General features: G+C 43.9%; 1 protein-coding gene across 4 annotated transcripts in view; it reads left to right on the forward strand.

Annotated features, from left to right (window-relative positions):
* Positions 1 to 22,229, forward strand: part of c21h8orf34 (chromosome 21 C8orf34 homolog) — a 106,603-nt gene that overhangs the window by 10,723 nt on the left and 73,651 nt on the right. For 3 of the 4 annotated variants that reach the window (XM_029116356.2, XM_029116355.2, XM_029116358.2), the window contains exons 2-3: positions 11,539 to 11,683; positions 13,520 to 13,648. In XM_029116356.2, the coding sequence (XP_028972189.2) occupies positions 11,539 to 11,683; positions 13,520 to 13,648 (274 nt within the window). The remainder of the gene's footprint in view (positions 1 to 11,538; positions 11,684 to 13,519; positions 13,649 to 22,229) is intronic. The other variant, XM_029116357.2, reaches the window with a different exon arrangement.

A 22,229-nucleotide genomic window follows, 5' to 3' on the forward strand; every position in this document is an offset into this window, starting at 1 on the left:
CTTTCAGTGGGATGTGGTTTCATCTTCTGATGAATGTTAGTCACTGTGGAGGAGTGTCTCCTAAATGACACCCAGATGACCATTGATTATGCAGGACTGGAAGGTGACCCATTGCGGATGTCCTACAAAAACAGAAAGGCATAATACATGAAACAGAGACAAACTAAATGAGAGGAAGAGAGAGACAAAGGGAAAGGAGAGAGCAGAGGAGAGAGGAAGAAAGAGAATTAGAATTTAGTAAAACAACCAACGACAGGGAAAAACATGTATACAACACAAATACCCAACCACTGATAATGTAGTATTCTTAAATACTCATCCACGGATAATGCCGTATTCTTAAGTACTCAACCACTGATAATGTAGTATTCTTTAATACTCAACCTTGGATAATGCAGTATTCTTAAGTACTCAACCATGGATGATGTGGTATTCTTAAATACTCAACCACAGATAATGCAGTATTCTTAAATACTGGACGGGGTAACAGTTCTGTTACGAATGCCCCATGGGGGGCTAGAACCAGCGATCCTCTGAACGTAATCTTTTCACATCTGGGAAATAATCGGTGAGGGCCACGCTCTTCCGGGACCTTCCATCCAGAAACTCCTCAGTGTCCGGCAATTAATTCAACCCATAACACATTGGATGAACCATATCCAAAACACAGTCCTGCAACACCCAGTCCTGCACCTCCTAGTCTTGCACCTCCCAGTCCTGCACCACCCAGTCCTGCTTCTCCCAGAACTGCCTCTCCAAGTCCTGCACCACCCAGTTCTGCACCACCCAGTCCTGCACCACCCAGTCCTGCACCACCCAGTCCTGCACCACCCAGTCCTGCACCACCCAGTCCTGCCTCTCCTAGTCCTTCCTCTTCCCGTCCATCTAGTTTCTGACTACTTGTCCCTGGTGTTTTCTCATCCCAGACACTATCCAGAATTACAGCAATCCTCACATCAGATACAGACAGACAGATCCTTCCCATCAGTTAAAACTACTGACCCAGCTCTCAGCTACTGACCCAGCTCTCAGCTACTGACCCAGCTCTCTGCTACTGACCCAGCTCTCTGCTCCTGACCCAGCTCTCTGCTGCTGGGAGTCACATCCTCCGGTTGGGACTGACCACGTCCACCGACTGACCAGTCTCTGTGTTGAAGCCCCTTACTGTAGCTCGGTCTACATGGGGGCACGGGTGCCACATTGGAGCGTCCAACGATTCCTTCAAAATTCGCATCAAAACGAGACATCCGGAGTCGGTGTCCATGACCCTGAGAGCACGAACCGCCTTTGTCGAAAAGACAGCGCATGCTTGAGTCATGCGTACCCGCTGACCGTTTCATTTTGAATGACTTGGCTTACTCTCCAAACGACAGCCACTCGTGTGTTCGGTGTCAGCATTTAGGACGGATGGGGGGGAGGATTTGTTTTGATGATTCCGACTGTGGGCGAAGAAAGCGGCGCAATTGGACACGAACACATGCTTCGCCCGTATCTCACTCTCCACCACCCGATCCAGTAAATGTATCTTGTCTAAAAACCCCACAACAGCTTTGTTCACCCGTGATGCCGAAACAATGTCATCACGACCCTCCTGCTCACCCACAGCTAGTAAGACATCCTCTGCTCAGCCACGGGCAGAGACACAACACCATGGCCCGCCCACTCGCAACTGAGACGCCATTCTCCAAGCTCACCATAATCCCGCAGTCATACAAACTGTTCAACAACCAAAAATGGGACAGAATGAGGCGGAAATAAGTCACTGTAAGGAAGAACCGATAGCATAGCAGCCTTGAACTCCATCACCGGCGCCCCCTCCCTACCTAACTCACACCTAAACCTCCAGCATGTACAGAGAGAGGGAGAGAAAGAGACAGGGGCGACAGAAGGAAGAGGGAGGGACCGAAGAAAGAATAAAGATGGACAGAAAAAGAAGAGAGAAAGGAGAGAAGACAGAGGGATGTGAGGGGAGGGTGAGGGAAGATGGATTAGATTTAGATTTAAAGCTCATCCAACTTTCTAGGTCCCTGTTCTATGTACACTACATCGAAAACAAAGTGCCCTGAGGAGCTTGCTGCCAGCCCAGCACAGTGAATGTCACAGGAAGGTAGTACACCAGCATCATCTCTGAAACACAGAAATTAAAATCTCACATAATCGGGCATAATGTGTAATTTAAGCGGACCGGTTGTCGTGTTTATCCTTCGGAAATCTCCTTTCATCTGAAAAGTCACACATCGTTTGTTTGGGAGAAAAAGTAGAGCTGCTTCTAGCCCGTTGGGACAGCAGTGAACTCCCTTCCACAAACGATTTGCTGCACACTTGTTTTGATTGGCCGTAAAATGTCTGAGACACGAGGTCACTTTTAGATAAGGAGAGACACAATATTGGGTACACTGTGTTTTCGGATGGAAATTAGCCATTTCAATGCGGCAGTCATTGGACTTTAAGGTAGAATTTTTCACAGAAGATTATACAGAAGATGGCACAGGATTTTGCCTGGCCCAAAGTAGGGGCTTAAATAGGAGTCTTAGGTGGTGACAAGTCATAATGTTCCACTACACCCTTCAGTTGGACAAACTGAAATGGGAGCGGAAGAGGCTGGTGAACGGGTGAGACTCCTTGTAATAGGAAATTGAAGGAAGTCCATCTCATTAAATCCATTGCCGGCATTGTTATGAGTCCAGCTAGCTGACTGACACACTGCTGCCAATTCGAATAGGTCTTTCAGGCGGATTCTGTGACATGACAAATGGAATCCTGTCTGGCTCACAGATATGTCAATAAAGTCAATTTGAAGCAGAATGATTGCGTTTCTCTGGTGGTCATTGTTAATGACTACGGGACGGTGGAATGGAAGGGTTAACCTATTACATCTCTGGGTGACTGTCGTTCAGAAGTCAGAAGTAAGAGAACTGAGAACTGAGGAGGGAGAGAGTGTGAAAGAGAGGGGAGCGATACAACATAGCGAGCAAATCCTTCATTCAACATTAGATATTTGTTTGTATGTTTGACTCAGTTTATTGACAGGCAGTAAACATTTAATGACTAAAGATCCTTAGTTCCCTCCATATTTACTTCTAGAATTGAGCTTTCTTTTCTTCTTTTGGCCTCAATTCTGAAAGCTGTGATTTGATATTGAACAATAACTGTAAAGCTGTTGTGTTTCTGTGAATTTATGTCCACACTGGTCCCCATTTAGAAATGAACACATGGCTAGGGTGGTTGGTTGGCTTTTGGGTTGGGGTTATCGGTTGGCTTTTGGGTTGGGGTTATCGGTTGGCTTTTGGGCTAGGATTATCAGTTGAATTTGGGGCTAGGATTATCAGTTGAATTTGGGGCTAGGATTATCGGTTGGCTTTTGGGTTGTGGTTGTCAGTTGACTTTTGGGCTAGGGTTGTCAGTTGGCTTTTGGGTTGAGGTTGTTGGTGGACTTTTGGCTAGGGTTGTCAGTTGGCTTTTGGGCTAGGGTTGTCAGTTGGCTTTTGGGCTAGGGTTGTCAGTTGACTTTTGGGATGGGGTTGTCGATTGGCTTTGTGTTTGGTTAATACTTGTGTGTGTTTAACTGAATTAGTAATAAACCAGTTCTAGGTAACACCATTAACTTTATGTGTGTGTGCATGAGCATATGTGTGTGTGTGTGTGCCTGTGTGTGTGTGTCTGAATAAGGTAAATATGACACTGTGTTGGGCCCAATAATACCAGCCCACCACAGCCGCCATCATTACAGTAAAACACTGTGGAGATCAGAACCAAAAGCCTCAGACTGGGAGGGGAGAGAGAGAGGATGGAGAGAGAACTGGGAGAGAGAGATACAGTGGGGAGAACAAGGATCTTGAGATGCTTCTTACGGAGCCACTGCTTAGTTGCCCTGGCTGTGTGTTTCGGGTCGTTGTCATGCTGGAAGATCCAGCCACGACCCATCTTCAATGCTCTTACTGAGGGAAGGAGGTTGTTGGCCAAGATCTCGCGATACATGGGCCCCATCCATCCTCCCCTCAATACGGTGCAGTCGTCCTGTCCCCTTTGCAGAAAAGCATCCCCAAAGAATGAAGTTTCCACCTCCATGCTTCACGGTTAGGATGGTGTTCTTGGGGTTGTACTCATCCTTCTTCTTCCTCCAAACACGGCGAGTGGAGTTTAGACCAAAAAGCTCTATTTTTGTCTCATCAGACCACACGACCTTCTCCCATTCCTCCTCTGGATCATCCAGATGGTCATTGGCAAACTTCAGATGGGCCTGGACATGTGCTGGCTTGAGCAGGGGGACCTTGCGTGCGCTGCAGGATTTTAATCCATAATGGCGTAGTGTGTTACTAATGGTTTTATTTTGAGACTGTGGTCCCAGCTCTCTTCAGGTCATTGACCAGGTCCTGCCATGTAGTTCTGGGCTGATCCCTCACCTTCCTCATGATCATTGATGCCCCACGAGGTGAGATCTTGCATGGAGCCCCAGACCGAGGGAGATTGACTGTCATCTTGAACTTCTTCCATTTTCTAATAATTGCGCCAACAGTTGTTGCCTTCTCATCAAGCTGCTTGCCTATTGTCCTGTAGCCCATCCCAGCCTTGTGCAGGTCTACAATTTTATCCCTGATATCCTTACACAGCTCTCAGGTCTTGGCCATTGTGGAGAGGTTGGAGTCTGTTTGATTGAGTGTGTGAACAGGTCTCTTTTATACAGGTAACGAGTTCAACCAGGTGCAGTTAATACAGGTAATGAGTGGAGAACAGGAGGGCTTCTTAAAGAAAAACGAACAGGTCTGTTTGAGCCGGAATTCTTACTGGTTGGTAGATGATCAAATACTTATGTCATGCAATAAAATGTAAATTTATTATTTAAATATCATACAATGTGATTTTCTGTTTTCCGTCTCTCAATGACAGACCTCTACATGCTTTGTAAGTAGGAGAACCTGCAAAATCAGCAGTGTATCAAATACATGTTCTCCCCACTGCAGGGAGGAGACAGTATGGAGAGAGAACTGGCAGGGAAAGATAGGGAAGAGATAGAATGGGGAGAGAGCTGGGAAAGAGAGGTAGGATATACATCAGCAAGACAGAGGGAGAGCGAGAGAGAAAGCAATCAAGAGAGAGATGAGGAGAGAGGATAAAGAGACAGAGAGAACATAGGAGGGATAGAGTAATAAGAGAAAGAAAGAACAGATATAAATTGAGATGGAAAGAGATGGGAGAGAGTGAAAAAATGAAGACAAACGATAAGAGGGAGAAAGAGCGAGGAGGTGGCAGAGAAAGACAGAGAGGAGAGAGTGATGTTCAGAACTGACTGTAGATCATGTGTGTTAATTGAGTCATCATTGGCAGACTGTGGACACATTCCCTGTTCCCTACGTAGACACATTCCCTGTTCCCTATGTAGAAACATTCCCTGTTCCCTATGTAGAAACATTCCCTGTTCCCTATGTAGAAACATTCCCTGTTCCTTATGTAGAAACATTCCCTGTTCCCTATGTAGAAACATTCCCTGTTCCCTATGTAGACACATTCCCTGTTCCCTATGTAGACGTTCCCTATGTAGACACATTCCCTGTTCCCTATGTAGAAACATTCCTTGTTCCCTATGTAGAAACATTCCCTGTTTCTTATGTAGAAACATTCCCTGTTCCCTATGTAGAAACATTCCCTGTTCCCTATGTAGACACATTCCCGGTTCCTTATGTAGAAACATTCCCTGTTCCCTATGTAGAAACATTCCCTGTTCCCTATGTAGAAACATTCCCTGTTCCCTATGTAGAAACATTCCCTGTTCCCTATGTAGAAACATTCCCTTTTCCCTATGTAGAAACATTCCCTGTTCCTTATGTAGACACATTCCCTGTTCCCTATGTAGACACATTCCCTGTTCCCTATGTAGAAACATTCCCTGTTCCCTATGTAGAAACATTCCCTGTTCCCTATGTAGACACATTCCCGGTTCCTTATGTAGAAACATTCCCTGTTCCCTATGTAGAAACATTCCCTGTTCCCTATGTAGAAACATTCCCTGTTCCCTATGTAGAAACATTCCGTTCCCTATGTAGAAACATTCCCTGTTCCCTATGTAGAAAGATTCCCTTTTCCCTATGTAGACACATTCCCTGTTCCCTATGCAGAAACATTCCCTGTTCCCTGGGATTGACCAGGGCCTGCTGGGTTCTGGCCCAGGGGAAAAGTATGGCACTAAATTTGGGAGTAGTGTGCCGCTTGTGACCTGTTCTGTGCCGTAGCCTTCAGCTCGGGCCTTCCATCGCTGTCAGATAATGAACAGGCTATAATAAAGCGCCGCGCTGGCTAATACTGGCAACGGGATGTAATTTACAGTCTTAGGAACGTGCTGCGAGATTAGTCAGGAGAGTCCGTTCTGGTTGCAGGAAGAGAGAACGTGTGTGTGTGTGTGTGTGTGTCCTGGCATGGTCAGCCTGATGGCTAAGCTCCTCCTTTACATCCCTCGTTTTCCTCTCTTCTGGACGATCTCTCCCTTCACTCATCCGCCTGATGATTCACAGTCTGGAACTTCTCCAGAGACCTGTCCCTCTCCAATTTTTCCTTCTCTCTTATCCTCTCCTCGCCACTCCCCTCCCCACCCTTCTCCTCCTGTCCTCCCCAACCCTCTCCTGTCATCCCCCCTCCCCTTGCCCATCCCATCTGCCCTCCCCACCCTTCCCCGTCCTCCTTTATTCCCCTTTCCTCTTCTCCTCTCATCCCTTCTCCCCTCCCCTCCTATCATCTTCTCCCATTCCTCTCCTCCTCTTATCCCCTCTCCCCTCCCCACCCCTCCTGTCTCCTCCTCCCCTCTCACTACCCTCACCCCCACCCACTTCCCCACCCCTCTCCTCTGTCACCAGCTACTTTAACAGTGTCCATTTCAGAGCCTGTCTGGTCAGATGAAGGGTTTGTTGCTAATGTTTTCCCGGTGGGAGAAAGAACAGAAAATGGGCAGACCTGCTGGCCTAGCGGTAGTGGATATGGATAAGAATGCCGGCTCATTGGCTCAAATGTAAATGGACAAAACAGGATGGATCCATCTTTTTCTTGGCTGGCTGACAACTCATCTATTAGAGCCACCAAACTGCTGAGGGACAGTGGAGGCACACACACTCTGTCTATAACATACAGCAACACACACACACACTGTCTAAAACATACAGAAACACGAACACACACACACACTCTCACTGTCTAAAAAATACAGAAACACAAACACACACACACACACTGTCTAAAACATACAGAAACACAAACACACACACACACACACACACTCTCACTGTCTAAAAAATACAGAAACACAAACACACACACACACACTGTCTAAAACATACAGAAACACGAACACACACACACACACACACACACTCTCACTGTCTAAAAAATACAGAAACACAAACACACACACACACACACTGTCTAAAACATACAGAAACACGAACACACACACTCACACACACACTCTCACTGTCTAAAAAATACAGAAACACAAACACACACACACACACTGTCTGAAACATAGAGAAACAAAAACACACACACTGTCTAAAACATACAGATACACACACACACACAGAGATACACACACTCTGTCTAAAACATACAGAAACACACACATACAGACACACACTAAACACACATTGTCTAAAACATACAAATACACACACACACACACACAGACGCACACACACTGTCTAAAACATACAGAAACACACACATACAGACACATACACACACACCCTGTCAAAAACATAGAGAAACACGAACACACACGCACACAGACACACACACACTGTCTAAAACATACAGAAACACAAACACACACAGACACACACAAACACACAGTCTAAAACATATAGATTCACAAACACACACACTCTAAAACATATAGAAACACAAACACACACACACACACACAAACACACACACACACACACTGTCTAAAGCATACAGAAATACACCCACACATCAGAAAGACAGTGACCCTAATCCATCAGTACGTCAGAGTAGGTCTCCGTTTCGTCGGGGAACATGTGATTGCCAATCCAAGTGTGGGATTATGAGATGATGCGTCAGGCTTTATTTAGAGCATCTAATTAGCATTCTAAGTGACTGTCAGTTTTGGTGATTTTGCCCGGTGTCGTAGTTGTGTTACCACAGACAGAATCAGGACCCACGTGGGGAAACCAAGCCAGTGGGAAGCGATGGGAGAAGATGCAGCGAGACGGAACCATTCAAATTTGATATATATATTATATATACACCGGACAAAATAATAAATGCAACACTTTTGTTTTTGCCCCCATTAATCATGAGCTGAACTCAAAGATCTAAGACTTTCTCCATGTGCACAAAAGGCATATTACTCTCAAATATTGTTCACAAATCTGCCTTAATCTGTGTTAGTGAGCACTTTTCCTTTGCCGAGATAATCCATCCGCCTCACAGGTGTGGCATATCAAGATGCTGATTAGACAACATGATTATTGCACAGGTGTGCCTAAGGCTGGCCATAATAAAACCTCATACGTTTTTCACCCCCGTACGGTTTTCAGTTCCCAAAATTGACAGTCAGGGTCGACTAAGTTTAAAAGACTTAACTCATAGAACTCAACATTTGCAAAAGCCTGCATTCTTTAGAAGGAGAACAGGAGTGCATTTTAGAGTTGCATTTGGTCACAGAGTAGGTATTACCTAAAGGAAATATGCAAATAGTTGCAACCACCCCCAAATCGGAAATCGCTTGCTCTGCTTGTTCTGCTCAGTAGGCTCCTGAATGGAATCTACGCACTCTGGTCTATTTTTTCTCTCAAAGTGTTTTGACACCTGGTGAGACAAATGGTGATTTGATTCAGCAAAGCTGATGCTTTACAAGATTGCCTGTACGAGATAAAGCGTTCCGTGTCCGTGACGGTGTGTCTTTCGTTTCTCTCTCACCATCCCTCCCCACTCACTCAAATTATACAAACACTGAACGGACAATAGTTGAATGACAGTGTTTGACAATATTTCCTTCAACCAGAAATTATTTCACCATCTAAATGTAGACTAGCTTCTTTTGTCCAAAGGAAAAGCAGCACTACTGTTCTCTACCTTTGGTGTTATATAAGACACATGGTCATCGTCTTCTCAAGCCACCAATGAAAAAAGGGAGACTGGAGTAAAATAATGTTCTGGTTAAAATTCTACACGGTTCTAAACATGTTAAAAAACACGCGGTGCATAATGTTAGGAAGAGAGATCTCTTCCACTCCATTGTTTCATTGCACCCCCTTGATCAGGACGTATTCAGAGCTGGGACACCAGGTGGGTGAAATGAATGAAGAGGTAGAAAAGTAAACCAGCAGACCATTACCCCTGACCATATCTGTTGATAAGCAACTAATTGCTTAGTGTTAGATTTAAAATAAGGTTTGGGATAAAGGTTTAGGTTTAGGGTTGGGGTTATTCAATAGTTAAAATGTTACTGACAGTTAGATAGGTGCTCTATCGATTATCAAAATAAATTGTTACCAATACGTTTAATTTTACAGCTTTTTTGGTAAATAAATGGCAAATGGGGAAGCAGGGAGTGCTGGTTTCAGTTCTACACATTTCCCCTTCCTGTTGACTGCCTGAGGTGTGTTTCTCATGGAGTAGCCTACAGAGACCCGCTAAGAGCCACTCCTTTACAGGACCCCGTTTCCCACAGGTCTTCTGGGATTTACTGCTGCAGTTGGCACCGCCGCTATGGGAGGCTTTAAGCTGTACTCAGACACAAAGGGCAGGCATGCAGGAATGTCCCCCTGACCAATTACCTAATGACTTCTCCCTGCACACTATAGAGGCCTGCCAAGACTAGAGTAGCTGACTAAGACAGTTGATACTTCCTCACTAACACAGAGACACACGCACACACACAACGCACGCAAAGCAATAAGACACACGTTGTCGTGGCCATCTGAGAATGTGGTGTCTTTTGGTTCCCTGACAGGGAATGCAACAGCCTGGTTCACTGAGTCACCGTTCTTTTCTGTGGGTGTTTGTGGACTAAAAGCATCTCACAGGAATTGGTCTCTTTTGTGTAAGAGAAGTCAGGATCAATTTCACATTTAAAGACATGTATCGGCACAAAGCTGACATGGTTATTATCTAAAATGTCCCTTTTTTTTGAAGTACTGTATGACTGAGAACACGTCATTCACAGCAACGACCTGGAAGCTATTAGGGTCGAATGCCTTGCTCAGGGACAACAACCTGGAAGCTATTAGGGTTGAATGCCTTGCTCAGGGACAACAACCTGGAAGCTATTAGGGTTGAATGCCTTGCTCAGGGACAACAACCTGGAAGCTATTAGGGTTGAATGCCTTGCTCAGGGACAACAACCTGGAAGCTATTAGGGTTAAATGCCTTGCTCAGGGACATTCATATAGAAACTATTTGGGTTTAGGTGCTCTAACCACAAGGCCTCCTGCCAGCCCTATAAATATATAAACCCAGTAAGGTACGATGCATTTCTTGGTGTAATAAACCCAAACACTATTTCATGGATATTTTCACGTTCTCATCATCCCTTTTAATAAACTGTCACGGTTTCCCGTCATGATTTGGGTTTTCATGGACACTTTTTCTGTCACGGTTTGACTCATGACATCATGTGGCCACACCCCAAAACAGCACTCTATTCGCCACCCGATTGGAAGACAACCAGTCTGGCTGTCTTCCAATATAGTGCACTGCGTTGGGAATAGGGTGCCGTTTGGGACACAGGAACTGTATCTAATGGGCCCGTCAGGACACTGATTACCCATCATGCATCAGACTGCCAGCCGGATCAGCATGCAGTGAAGTAATGTGACCTCTAGCTCTCAGCACCTGCTACCTCTCCGTCTCTTTCTACCTCTCCCTGTATAACTCTCGCTCTCCATCTCTACTCCTCCTTTTCTACTTCTCTCTATCTCTCTATCTCACTCTTTCTACTTCCCTCTCTCCACCTCGCCCTCTCTTTACATCCCTCTCGACCTGCCTCTCCATCTCTTTCTCTCTTTCTGTGTCTCTCCTCTATGTCCTGCCTTCTCTTTATTCTCCCTCTGAATTCATTCCACTCTTCCCTGTCCCGCCCCCCATCTCTCCCCCCACCTCTCCCCATCCCGCCCCCCATCTCTCCCCATCCCGCCCCCCATCTCTCCCCATCCCGCCCCCCATCTCTCCCCCCACCTCTCCCCATCCCGCCCCCCATCTCTCCTCCATCTCTCCCCATCCCGCCCGCCACCTCTCCCTGTCCCGCCCCCCATCTCTCCCATTCCCGCCCCCATCTCTCCCCATCCCGCCCCCCATCTCTCCCCGTCCCGCCCCCCCACCTCTCCCTGTCTCACCCCCCCATCTCTCCTCTCTCCCTACTGCAGTTTTACACTGCACGTCTGTCTCTTTCCATCTGTCGTACTTGTCCCCCCTTTCCTTCACCCATCTTCCCTGCTCCCTCTGTCTCCATTTCCTCTTTCGGTTCGTCCCCTTCTCCTTTTCCTGTTTGTCCGTTACTCTGATGTGTCTCTGTTCTGCTGTTTCTGTCAGGAGATGATGACCAGTCTGATAACTGAGACTCCGGATCACCCTGTTCCTTTTCTCATTGATCACCTGCAGACCAAGCATGGCAGCCCTAGCAAGCTGCACAGAACGCTGTCTGGCTCGGCTGCGCTATGGGCCCAGAGCTCCTCAGGTAGAGACACACACACACACACACTACATGCAGATGCTCCCGTATGTACTGCACGTGAATTCTCATATAAAGCATTTATTCATTACTACGCAAGCATGTTCACTCACAGGCATCCTTAACCTGATACCATCTATGACTACTATCCTGATACCATCTATGACTACTATCCTGATACCATCTATGACTACTATCCTGATACCATCTATGACTACTATCCTGATACGATCTATGACTACTATCATGATACCATCTGATGACTACTATCATGATACCATCTATGACTACTTTCCTGATACCATCTATGACTACTATCATGATACCATCTATGACTACTATCCTGATACGATCTATGACTACTATCATGATACTATCTGATGACTACTATCCTGATACCATCTGATGACTACTATCCTGATACCATCTGATGACTACTTTCCTGATACCATCTATGACTACTATCCTGATACCATCTATGACTACTATCCTGATACCATCTGATGACTACTTTCCTGATACCATCTGATGACTACTATCATGATACCATCTGATGACTACTATCATGATACCATCTATGACTACTTTCCTGATACCATCTATGACTACTATCCTGATACGATCTATGACTACTATCATGATACCATCTGATGACTACTATCATGATACCATCTATGACTACTATCCTGATACCATCTATGACTACTATCATGATACCATCTGATGACTACTCTCCTGATACCATCTATGACTACTATCCTGAAACCATCTATGACTACTATCCTGATACCATCTATGACTACTATCATGATACCATCTGATAACTACTATCCTGATACCATCTATGACTGCTTCCTGATACCATCTATGACTACTATCATGATACCATCTGTTGACTACTATCCTGATACCATCTATGACTGCTATCCTGATACCATCTATGACTACCATCCTGATACCATCTATGATTACTATCCTGATACCATCTATGACTACTATCATGATACCATCTATGACTACTATCCTGATACCATCTATGACTACTATCATGATACCATCTGATGACTACTATCCTGATACCATCTATGACTATCATCCTGATACCATCTATGACTACTATCCTGATACCATCTATGACTACCATCCTGATACCATCTATGACTACTATCCTGATACCATCTATGACTACTATCCTGAAACCATCTATGACTACTATCCTGATACCATCTATGACTACTATCCTGATACCATCTATGACTACTATCATGATACCTTCTATGACTACTATCATGATACCATCTATGACTACTATCCTGATACCATCTATGACTACTATCATGATACCATCTGATGACTACTCTCCTGATACCATCTATGACTACTATCCTGAAACCATCTATGACTACTATCCTGATACCATCTATGACTACTATCATGATACCATCTGATAACTACTATCCTGATACAATCTATGACTGCTTCCTGATACCATCTATGTCTACTATCATGATACCATCGGTTGACTACTATCCTGATACCATCTATGACTACTATCCTGAAACCATCTATGACTACTATCCTGATACCATCTATGACTACTATCCTGATACCATCTATGACTACTATTCTGATACCGTCTATGACTACTATCCTGATACCATCTATGACTACTATCCTGATACCATCTATGACTACTATCCTGATACCATCTATGACTACTATCCTGATACCATCTATGACTACTATCCTGATACCATCTATGACTACTATCCTGATACCATCTATGACTACTATTCTGATACCGTCTATGACTACTATCCTGAAACCATCTTCTCTTGGCAGACAGTAAGGCACGAGGGGACTTCAGGAGTTATGAGAAGGCCTGGCAGATCCACCCCAAAAAACCCAAGAAGTCTAAAAGTGATCTGGCTGTGTCAAACATCTCACCTCCATCGCCAGAATCTAAGTCATGTAAGTGCTCATAGTACTACGATCAAGCACAGCACAAACATACCCAGATGTATACATTGTTATATGTTGTTGAATGACACTGCCAGTTACCTGCTCTGCACTCAAACTTGAGAACAAATCATTCATTTTAGTATTTGTAATTTTGTCATTTTCGTTCGATAGCTGTGGTAAATGAAAAGAATATCACAACTAAAAAGGTGTAGGCTTTAAACGTAACCTGCGAGAATGGCTAACCCAGAACTAAAGTACAGCGTAACTGGTTAGATGCTTGATGAAGTTCTCGGTCCATATGAACCAGAATATAGAGCTCCACCCCATCTCATTTGAAACGACAAGCTAGTCTATGTGCCAAATCTACCCTCCTTTGCTGATATTGAAATGATGCAAACACCAGCAAATTCTGCATTGGTTTTAGCATTACCATTTCTGTTTCCTAATCTGTCCACAAGAGATTACGGTGGGAGTAGCAGATTAGGAATGAGCTGAGGTAGAGAGGACGTTTACCTAAATGGCACCTTTAAATAAGTTGTTACAGGTGAGTCTAGCCTTGTGTTTGTCAGGAGGACCACTTTACACTGAGCTCAGTGGGAGTGCCAATTTCCTGTCAGTACACGATGTCGTCTTTCATGTGTGTCATTAAGGTGATATTTTCTCCACTGTTTATAGTATGTCAGTTCAACACGGTTTTTGAAATTGAGGTTCTCCCCACATTTTTAATTATCATTTGAGTGAATAATTTTCTTGCGGGCAGCCATATCCTGGTAATGTGAAAGTGATTTAACTTTGGTTCCTTCATTGAAGGCAGTCTGACATTGCTGCGAATTGAGTGCCGTTTTCGGGGAGCATAGTGGCACGCAGCCACTATCCATCTTGACGCTATCGTACACATTGACCTGCTTTAGAATATGAATGGCACTGAATTGGTACTGAACCCAAACCTGTCCTGGACCTCTAAATATTCAACAGCGGATTTAATAGCTTCCAATCCTGTCTGTACTCTAAACCATGATCCCATTAAAATGTTCTCCAATATGACATCAACTGATGGCGTTAATAGAAAACCCGAAAAGATTCTTCCCTTTCGGTTCTGTAGACACTGCTCACTCTCCATGCACTCAACGGTTCTCCGGGTTCATCCGTCTCATTAATGCCCTGTGTACCCGAGTAACTCACATCGTTGGTTCCAGTCTCCGTCTGTCATTACAAATGGATGTCTGAACCTCTAACAGGCCAGTTGTACAAAGTCATCAGGCAGTAGCGCAGAAGTATTACCAGTCAATGAGGACTTATAGATTTGAGACAAGCACGGTCCTCTGCCTCCAGAGTAGTTTTGCTGATACCTGTCGTATCTCAATTATCCACCTCATTGGTTTTAATCTTCCCTTTTAATTGGGTGTAATTTCTTATTCAATTAGTTGTGGTTTACTGGCCAGTGATCCAGCACCATACGAACACTACAGCGGAGACTCTATGTCTCAGGCAACCAGAGGAGGGATGCGGAATGGGGGAGAACGTAAACAAATCAGAGACAAGGTTCAATGGAGAGAGGGAGAGAAGGAGAGAGAGGGGGAGAGAGGGGGAGTGTGAGAGTGAGGGAGAGACACTGAGGGAGAGAGAGAAACTGATCATTTTGGGAGAGGAAGAGGGAGGAAAGGAGAGATCAATTTAGAGAGGGAGAGATGGGAATAATGGAGGAATAGATGGAGGGAGAGGGGGAGTGTGAGAGGGAGGGAGAGAGACTGGGAGAGAGATGGGAATAATGGAGGAATAGATGGAGTGAGAGGAGAGAGAGATTCAGGCAGAGCGTTATAAGAAAGGGGGAATAGAGTAAGTGAGAGAAACTTCAATAATTCAGTATTTCTCTCGGTCTCTGCCAGTTCCAGTCTATTTCAGGAAGTGGTTGGACCATCACTCACCATCAGTAAGTGTGTGTCTCTTCCCTGCTGGCCCTGATTCCATCCCAACATGAGTCTGCAGTTTGTTTTTCTCTGTTTCTCTGAAGATTTTCCAATACACTCTCTTCTCTTCCACCTGGCATTGAGAAACAACATCATCCTCTCCACACTCCTACAGAATAATCAAGCAGGGGTGTTGTATGACCAATGTTCCTTGGCTGAGAGCTGTTCTCGGCGCAAGCCTTTGCATGGAGACAGGGATTCCATGGGGCTATGTGCACCCAGATTTAGCATACCCAAAGAATGGTCATTCACGCCATCTCTGCCCAGAGAATAAACCCTTTACAAAAATGACCCCAAAAACAGAGGATTGAACGGAACACAGGCAATTTGGCTCCAAGTACTACAAGCTAGAGGTGATCAATAAGAATACAGTGTATAGCATGAATATTACTCCAGAGATTGTTCCGCGGTGGCCACGCCTCTCTAGTGGGAGTGGCCAAAAACATCTGTTGGTGACTATTCAAAGTAAATCCATGGTTCTTGTTAAATCTTATTAATTATCTCAAATTTAATATCATGATTGTTTTATTAATACTTAGCTGTGTTGTTTGACACATTGCTAATACTACAAACATAGGCTGTATAAAAAAATCCTTATTGGGTATCTTACTATTTAAGTTGAATTAAGATGGCTGATCTGTTCCTCATTAGGTGTCTTACGATTTAAGTTGGTTTAAGATGGCTGATCTGTGCTTTTTCTTGCCACTGGTGTATGCCATTTTTTTTGTCTTCTAGTGAAGAAAAGTTTTTTGTTTCTTAATTCCAGAAGGCACACTGCCTCATTTCTGCTCTTGGGTCTACCTACACACACCGACACAATTGGTTGTTACTGAACATCGGAAAAGCAACCTCACTTTGGCTTCGTTCGTGAACCGTGTAAATGATCTTAGACAGGGAACACTACCTACTGTATGTACATCATGAGTGCACAATCAGCTCATTGTACCTAATATTTATACGTTAACGTAACTAGAAAACTGCTTGAACAAATGTGTTAACAGGATCAGTAGCTCCGTCTGGAAATTGCCTTGGCCAAATGAACTCTGTGAAGATGCATTGCCTGTTATTTCTGAGGCAATGTACAGAAGTCTCTTATCCCCTCCTCAGAGGGAGATGCTGTACAGTGATATATGCAGGCCACCCACGTCTCAAGTCGTATCAGTACTGGGGAGCCTGGAGGAGGAGAATCCATCATACTATTTTTAGACCCCCACTACAGTTCACTTTGTAGAACATTTAGTCGTTCTTCTTCTACCAACCTGCCAAAAACGACATCCTACCCGATACATTCTAGCTTGTGTCCTTTAATAAGAGGCATTTTTATCCACAGTGACTTGCAAGGCACGCCGTGTCATCCCTGGGATTCAAACCGACCGAAACACTCCGACCGTCAGGCCATCTGGTATGACCATCCGTGCCGGACGGTGCCTGAGCCAATTCACACAGCCCACCGCGGGAACCCCTGGCAGTGCCAATGTTTAGTGACCGGCCTTTGAACTCCCGGGCGTTGTAATTTTTCACGCGGCCTCATACGCTCCTCACAGGCTACTGCTCATCTAAAGGTCCCTTCCGTGCTGGATGTACAGCGAGGTGTCCATGCGAAGCACGCTGAGGCATCTGTCTGTTTTGATAGACAGCCTTGCTGTAACAGGCTAGCAGTGTTTCAGTGTGAGCAGCCTGCTGGGCTGCGAGTCCGACGTAAACAGAAAAGGAATATCTCAGTCTGGTGTCAGAGTGCCAAGCCGACAGTGAGTCAGTCTGTCTGCTGCACGGGAAGGCAGTAAAATAAAGCAATAACCCTCTCATAAACACTGTCTTTTTCAAACATATACACACATAAACAGTTGGATGAAAATAATTAGAACATTAGAGGGTTTGTATTTTGCACAGGTGGTTCAGAATCAACCCCCAGCAGGGATGTGTAAAACATATTTTATATAATTCTTTATCCATTATCATGTTAGTCTTCATGCTTTACAGATTCTCCTCTCATTTATTCCTTTTGTTCATTTTTCCGGGAGCTACAGGGAGTTTTAATGCCTCCCGTCTCCAGTCAAAACTGGGGGATGCTGACTTTATCAAACCATTTAAATTGTACTGCACAAAAATACAAATCTGATATTTTGTTCTTCACTCATGGGCATATTTTTTTATTGTCATTGTAAACGCGACTGGAGAAGAACAGACAAAGCATGAGGGTTAAAATCTGACCAGAATATAGCTCTTCCTGTTGCCTCGAACAGTCCTAAAAAGGCCCCTCAAACCAAATTGGCTACATAATCGTCATATCATATCTGTATATCATATTATCATGAGCACTTGTCAAATCTCTGACTTCCTACTGGCTCATTCATCAGCCCTCATTCCCCATAACACTTGTTTTAGGTCCTATACCTTGGTACTAAATGTATGCCATCAATAATTTGTTCAGGTCACTCTGCATAAGAGTGTCAGCTGAATGACTGAAAGCTAAAAGTCAACGACATTTGAAGGACTAATTTTTATGATTCCTAATTTCTCCTTCAACCAATACTTTAGCCGAGGATAACATAATATGACAAGTGTTCTTTGACCTGAAACCTCTAAACTTAGTTGCAATAATTAGTATAGCTCAAGGACATCAGAGAAGATGTTCCAGATTCCAGACAAGTAGTCAGGATTTGAACCCATGGCAAAGAAGCAGAGTATACAGCTCTCTGCAGTTTTACCCATAAGGAAAACTATTAGGAAGACCATACACGACCGGTCAAAGGATTTAGAACACCTTCATTTTTCCATTGAATCTATTTTTTTTATTGAAATTTACCAGGTTTGATGTCTTAATGTACTCTGAAATTAAAGCATAGAACAAATAAATAATTGGAGATAAAGTAGAAATTACGCAATAATTTTACAAAATGTAATCAACATTTTTCACTTATCAAAGTAGTCACCTGTTGCAGACAAATAATCATAACACACTCATGGCATTCTTTCTATAATGGAAATCAAATATGGTTCAGACAGTTCTTCCCAAAATTGGTGCAGAAGTTCCCACAAATGTTCTGCACTTTGCTTTCACCTTTCTGCCCAGATCATCCCAAACCATCTCGATGTGGTTTAATTCTGGAGGCTGTGCTGTCCATTCCATGATTTGAAGCCTACCGTCTTGTTCTGTTCTTTTAAAGTAGTTCTGAGGTGTGTTTTGGGCCATTTTCTCGACCTAGGATAAACCCCTGACCAACTATTTCTATTTTTGAATGTGTAATCAGTGATTATCTGCTCTAGCATAGTGTCTAAATGTATTTTTGCAAAGGTCAAAGGTTTTTCTCAGCATGTCAAAAGAGGCAGTAGCTGTGACAGGGGTGAAAACCTCTCCGGTTTCTTTGTTGCTCAAAGGTATCATCAAGACTAGAAATAGAGGAAATAGGTTTCCCACTATGAGGAGCAGGAGTGAAATGTATCCAAGGTCAGAAACGCCTTTAATTTGCTTCCAAATACAGATTGTGATACATGTATGTATAATAAGAGTATGATTATAAAGTGACCAACTGGAGACAACATCATAACTCTAATAAAAAAGGAATGCAATACTTCAGATGCAATACTTCGAAGCCTGGCCATCGTCAAGCCAGAACATGAGTCAATCTGTGAAGTTATGTTTGCTTTTAAGTTAGTCAGTGAATGGTTAGAAATTTGCTTTGAGTTTCCAGACAATTATTGTGGTAAAATTTGTCTTGACTTTTGTGGATTGGGGTGTTCAAACGTTGTCTGTAAATATAGGGAAGAAATTGGTTCATCCACACAGTGCTATTACATTTTGGATAGCTAAAATTTCATGTTGTGTGAGTTTTGCCAGAAGTGATGTTTTTCAACCAAACTGACCTGTGTTTTGACAGGCTGTTCCTTTTTTTTCTTTGAACGTTTCTACCCGGTTTTCTAGGCTTGTGTTCTGATTGACTTGGACGTTCCCTCTCAATTTTCTTCATTTTCTGAGATGTAGTGTAGGCAGACGACTTCAAACCTCGTTCTAGTATAATGTAGTAGACGCTTTTTTGTTGCATCGTGTCAAAAGTTTTTTTCTGTTTGGTTCAGCTTTGAATCATTAGCTTTGAGCACAGCATGCTGAATATCTGGTATGCGCCTTTCAGATCGACGGACAGGGCTTAAGTGAATGAAGGAATCTCTCACTTGTATATCTCTCCTTCTCACTCCCACCCTGACCATCTCCATTAGGGCCCCTGACCATCTCCATTTGGCCCCCTGACCATCTCCATTAGGCCCCCTGACCATCTCCATTAGGCCCCCTGACCATCTCCATTAGGCCCCCTGACCATCTCCATTAGGCCCCCTGACCATCTCCATTAGGCCCCCTGACCATCTCCATTAGGCCCCCTGACCATCTCTCTTCCTGGCCCTTCTGTAATGTAATTGATCAACAATGGGGCATAGATCTAGGTATGTAGGTATGTAGGTATGTAGGTATGTAGGTATGTAGGTATGTAGGTCTGTACAGTAGATTTGAAATATGGACAGAGATGGGGAACAATGTATATCTATAGGAATAATTACAGTACATGTCTGTCATTTAACCCTCATTGTGTATACATCATTATGTTCCAACATATATATATATATATATATATATATATATATATATATATATATATATAAGAATGAATAAAATATTAAAACGTCAATATGGAAAGTAACACCCCTGGGTAAGGATTGTTATTGAGATCAGTCATGGGCTGGGATTCATGTCTCACTACATCTCCGCGTTTATGAATTAAACATCAGATTAGAAGAGAGAAAGGAGAGGGAGGGCTGTGGAGGAAGAGGACAGCGTAGAAAAAGAGGGTGGTTGAAATATAGAGAGAGTTGGAGAGAGAGATTCAGGGAGAATGATGAGGCAGTGATTTGGGGCAGAGGGGGAGAGAGATGGGGCAGAGAGAGATGGGGGAGAGAGATGGGGCAGAAAGATGGGGGAGAGAGATGGGGCAGAGAGATGGGGGAGAGAGATGGGGGAGAGATATGGGGCAGAGAGAGATGGGGAGAGAGATGGAGCAGACAGATGTAGCAGAGAGATGGGGGAAGAGATGGGGGAGAGAGATGGGGGAGAGAGGGGGGAAGAGATAAGAGAGAGGGGGGAAGAGATGGAGAAGAGAGATGGGGAGAGAGATGGGGGGAGAGATGGAGAAGGGAGATGGAGAAGAGAGATGGAGGAGAGAGATGGGGAGAGAGATGGAGAAGAGAGATGGGGGGAGAGACTGAGAAGGGAGATGGAGAAGAGAGATGGAGGAGTGAGATGGGGTGAGAGATGGGGTGAGAGGGGGATTAGGGCCGTAGAAGGAGGCAGAGGTGTTAGGGGACGTCACTTTGATGATGTGAAAACGGGGTCATTTCCTGGTCTGTTCTGACCCATATGTCTGTGCTGAATACTGCTTGTGCACTGAAAGTCTTTACAGTCAACATGTCCACAGTCCATGGAGGACTTTTACTTTATAGTCAACATGTCCACAGTCCATGGAGGACTTTTACTTTATAGTCAACATGTCCACAGTCCATGGAGGACTTTTACTTTATAGTCAACATGTCCACAGTCCATGGAGGACTTTTACTTTATAGTCAACATGTCCACAGTCCATGGAGGACTTTTACTTTATAGTCAACATGTCCACAGTCCATGGAGGACTTTTACTTTATAGTCAACATGTCCACAGTCCATGGAGGACTTTTACTTTATAGTCAACATGTCCACAGTCCATGGAGGACTTTTACTTTATAGTCTTACAGGTCACACACATTCTATGTGTTACTTGAAGTCTTGGGAAAGCCTCTCAGATGCCAATCATATTATTATCTATTCATATCCAAAGTGCTGGAGTACAGGACCAAACACTAACAGTAAATACGTGTATTATGGGATAAATACTGTATATTTTGGCATTACAATAAACATCGAAGGGCAATCAGGCTAATGTGTGGGTCTATGTGTGTCAATGTGTGTGTGTGTGTGTGTATCTATGCAGTTTGTGATGCAGTGCCATTGTCTTGTGTTTCAGCGTGGAGTGACATTTCAGTTTAAATGTTATGATGTAGCTTGTGTTTCAGCGAGGAGTGATGTTTCAGTTCAAATGTTATGATGTTGGTTGTGTTTCAGCGAGGAGTGATGTTTCAGTTCAAATGTTATGATGTTGGTTGTGTTTCAGCGAGGAGTAATGTTTCAGTTCAAATGTTATGATGTTGGTTGTGTTTCAGCGAGGAGTGATGTTTCAGTTCAAATGTTATGATGTTGGTTGTGTTTCAGCGAGGAGTAATGTTTCAGTTCAAATGTTATGATGTTGCTTGTGTTTCAGCGTGGAGTGACGTTTCAGTTCAAATGTTATGATGTTGCTTGTGTTTCAGCGTGGAGTGACGTTTCATTTCAAATGTCATGATGTTGCTTGTGTTTCAGCGAGGAGTGATGTTTCAGTTCAAATGTTATGATGTTGCTTGTGTTTCAGCGTGGAGTGACGTTTCATTTCAAATGTTATGATGTTGCTTGTGTTTCAGCGTGGAGTGACGTTTCATTTCAAATGTTATGATGTTGCTTGTGTTTCAGCGTGGAGTGACGTTTCATTTCAAATGTTATGATGTTGCTT

The sequence above is a fragment of the Esox lucius genome, chromosome 21 (genome assembly GCF_011004845.1).
Source record: "Esox lucius isolate fEsoLuc1 chromosome 21, fEsoLuc1.pri, whole genome shotgun sequence".
Taxonomy (NCBI): domain Eukaryota; kingdom Metazoa; phylum Chordata; class Actinopteri; order Esociformes; family Esocidae; genus Esox; species Esox lucius.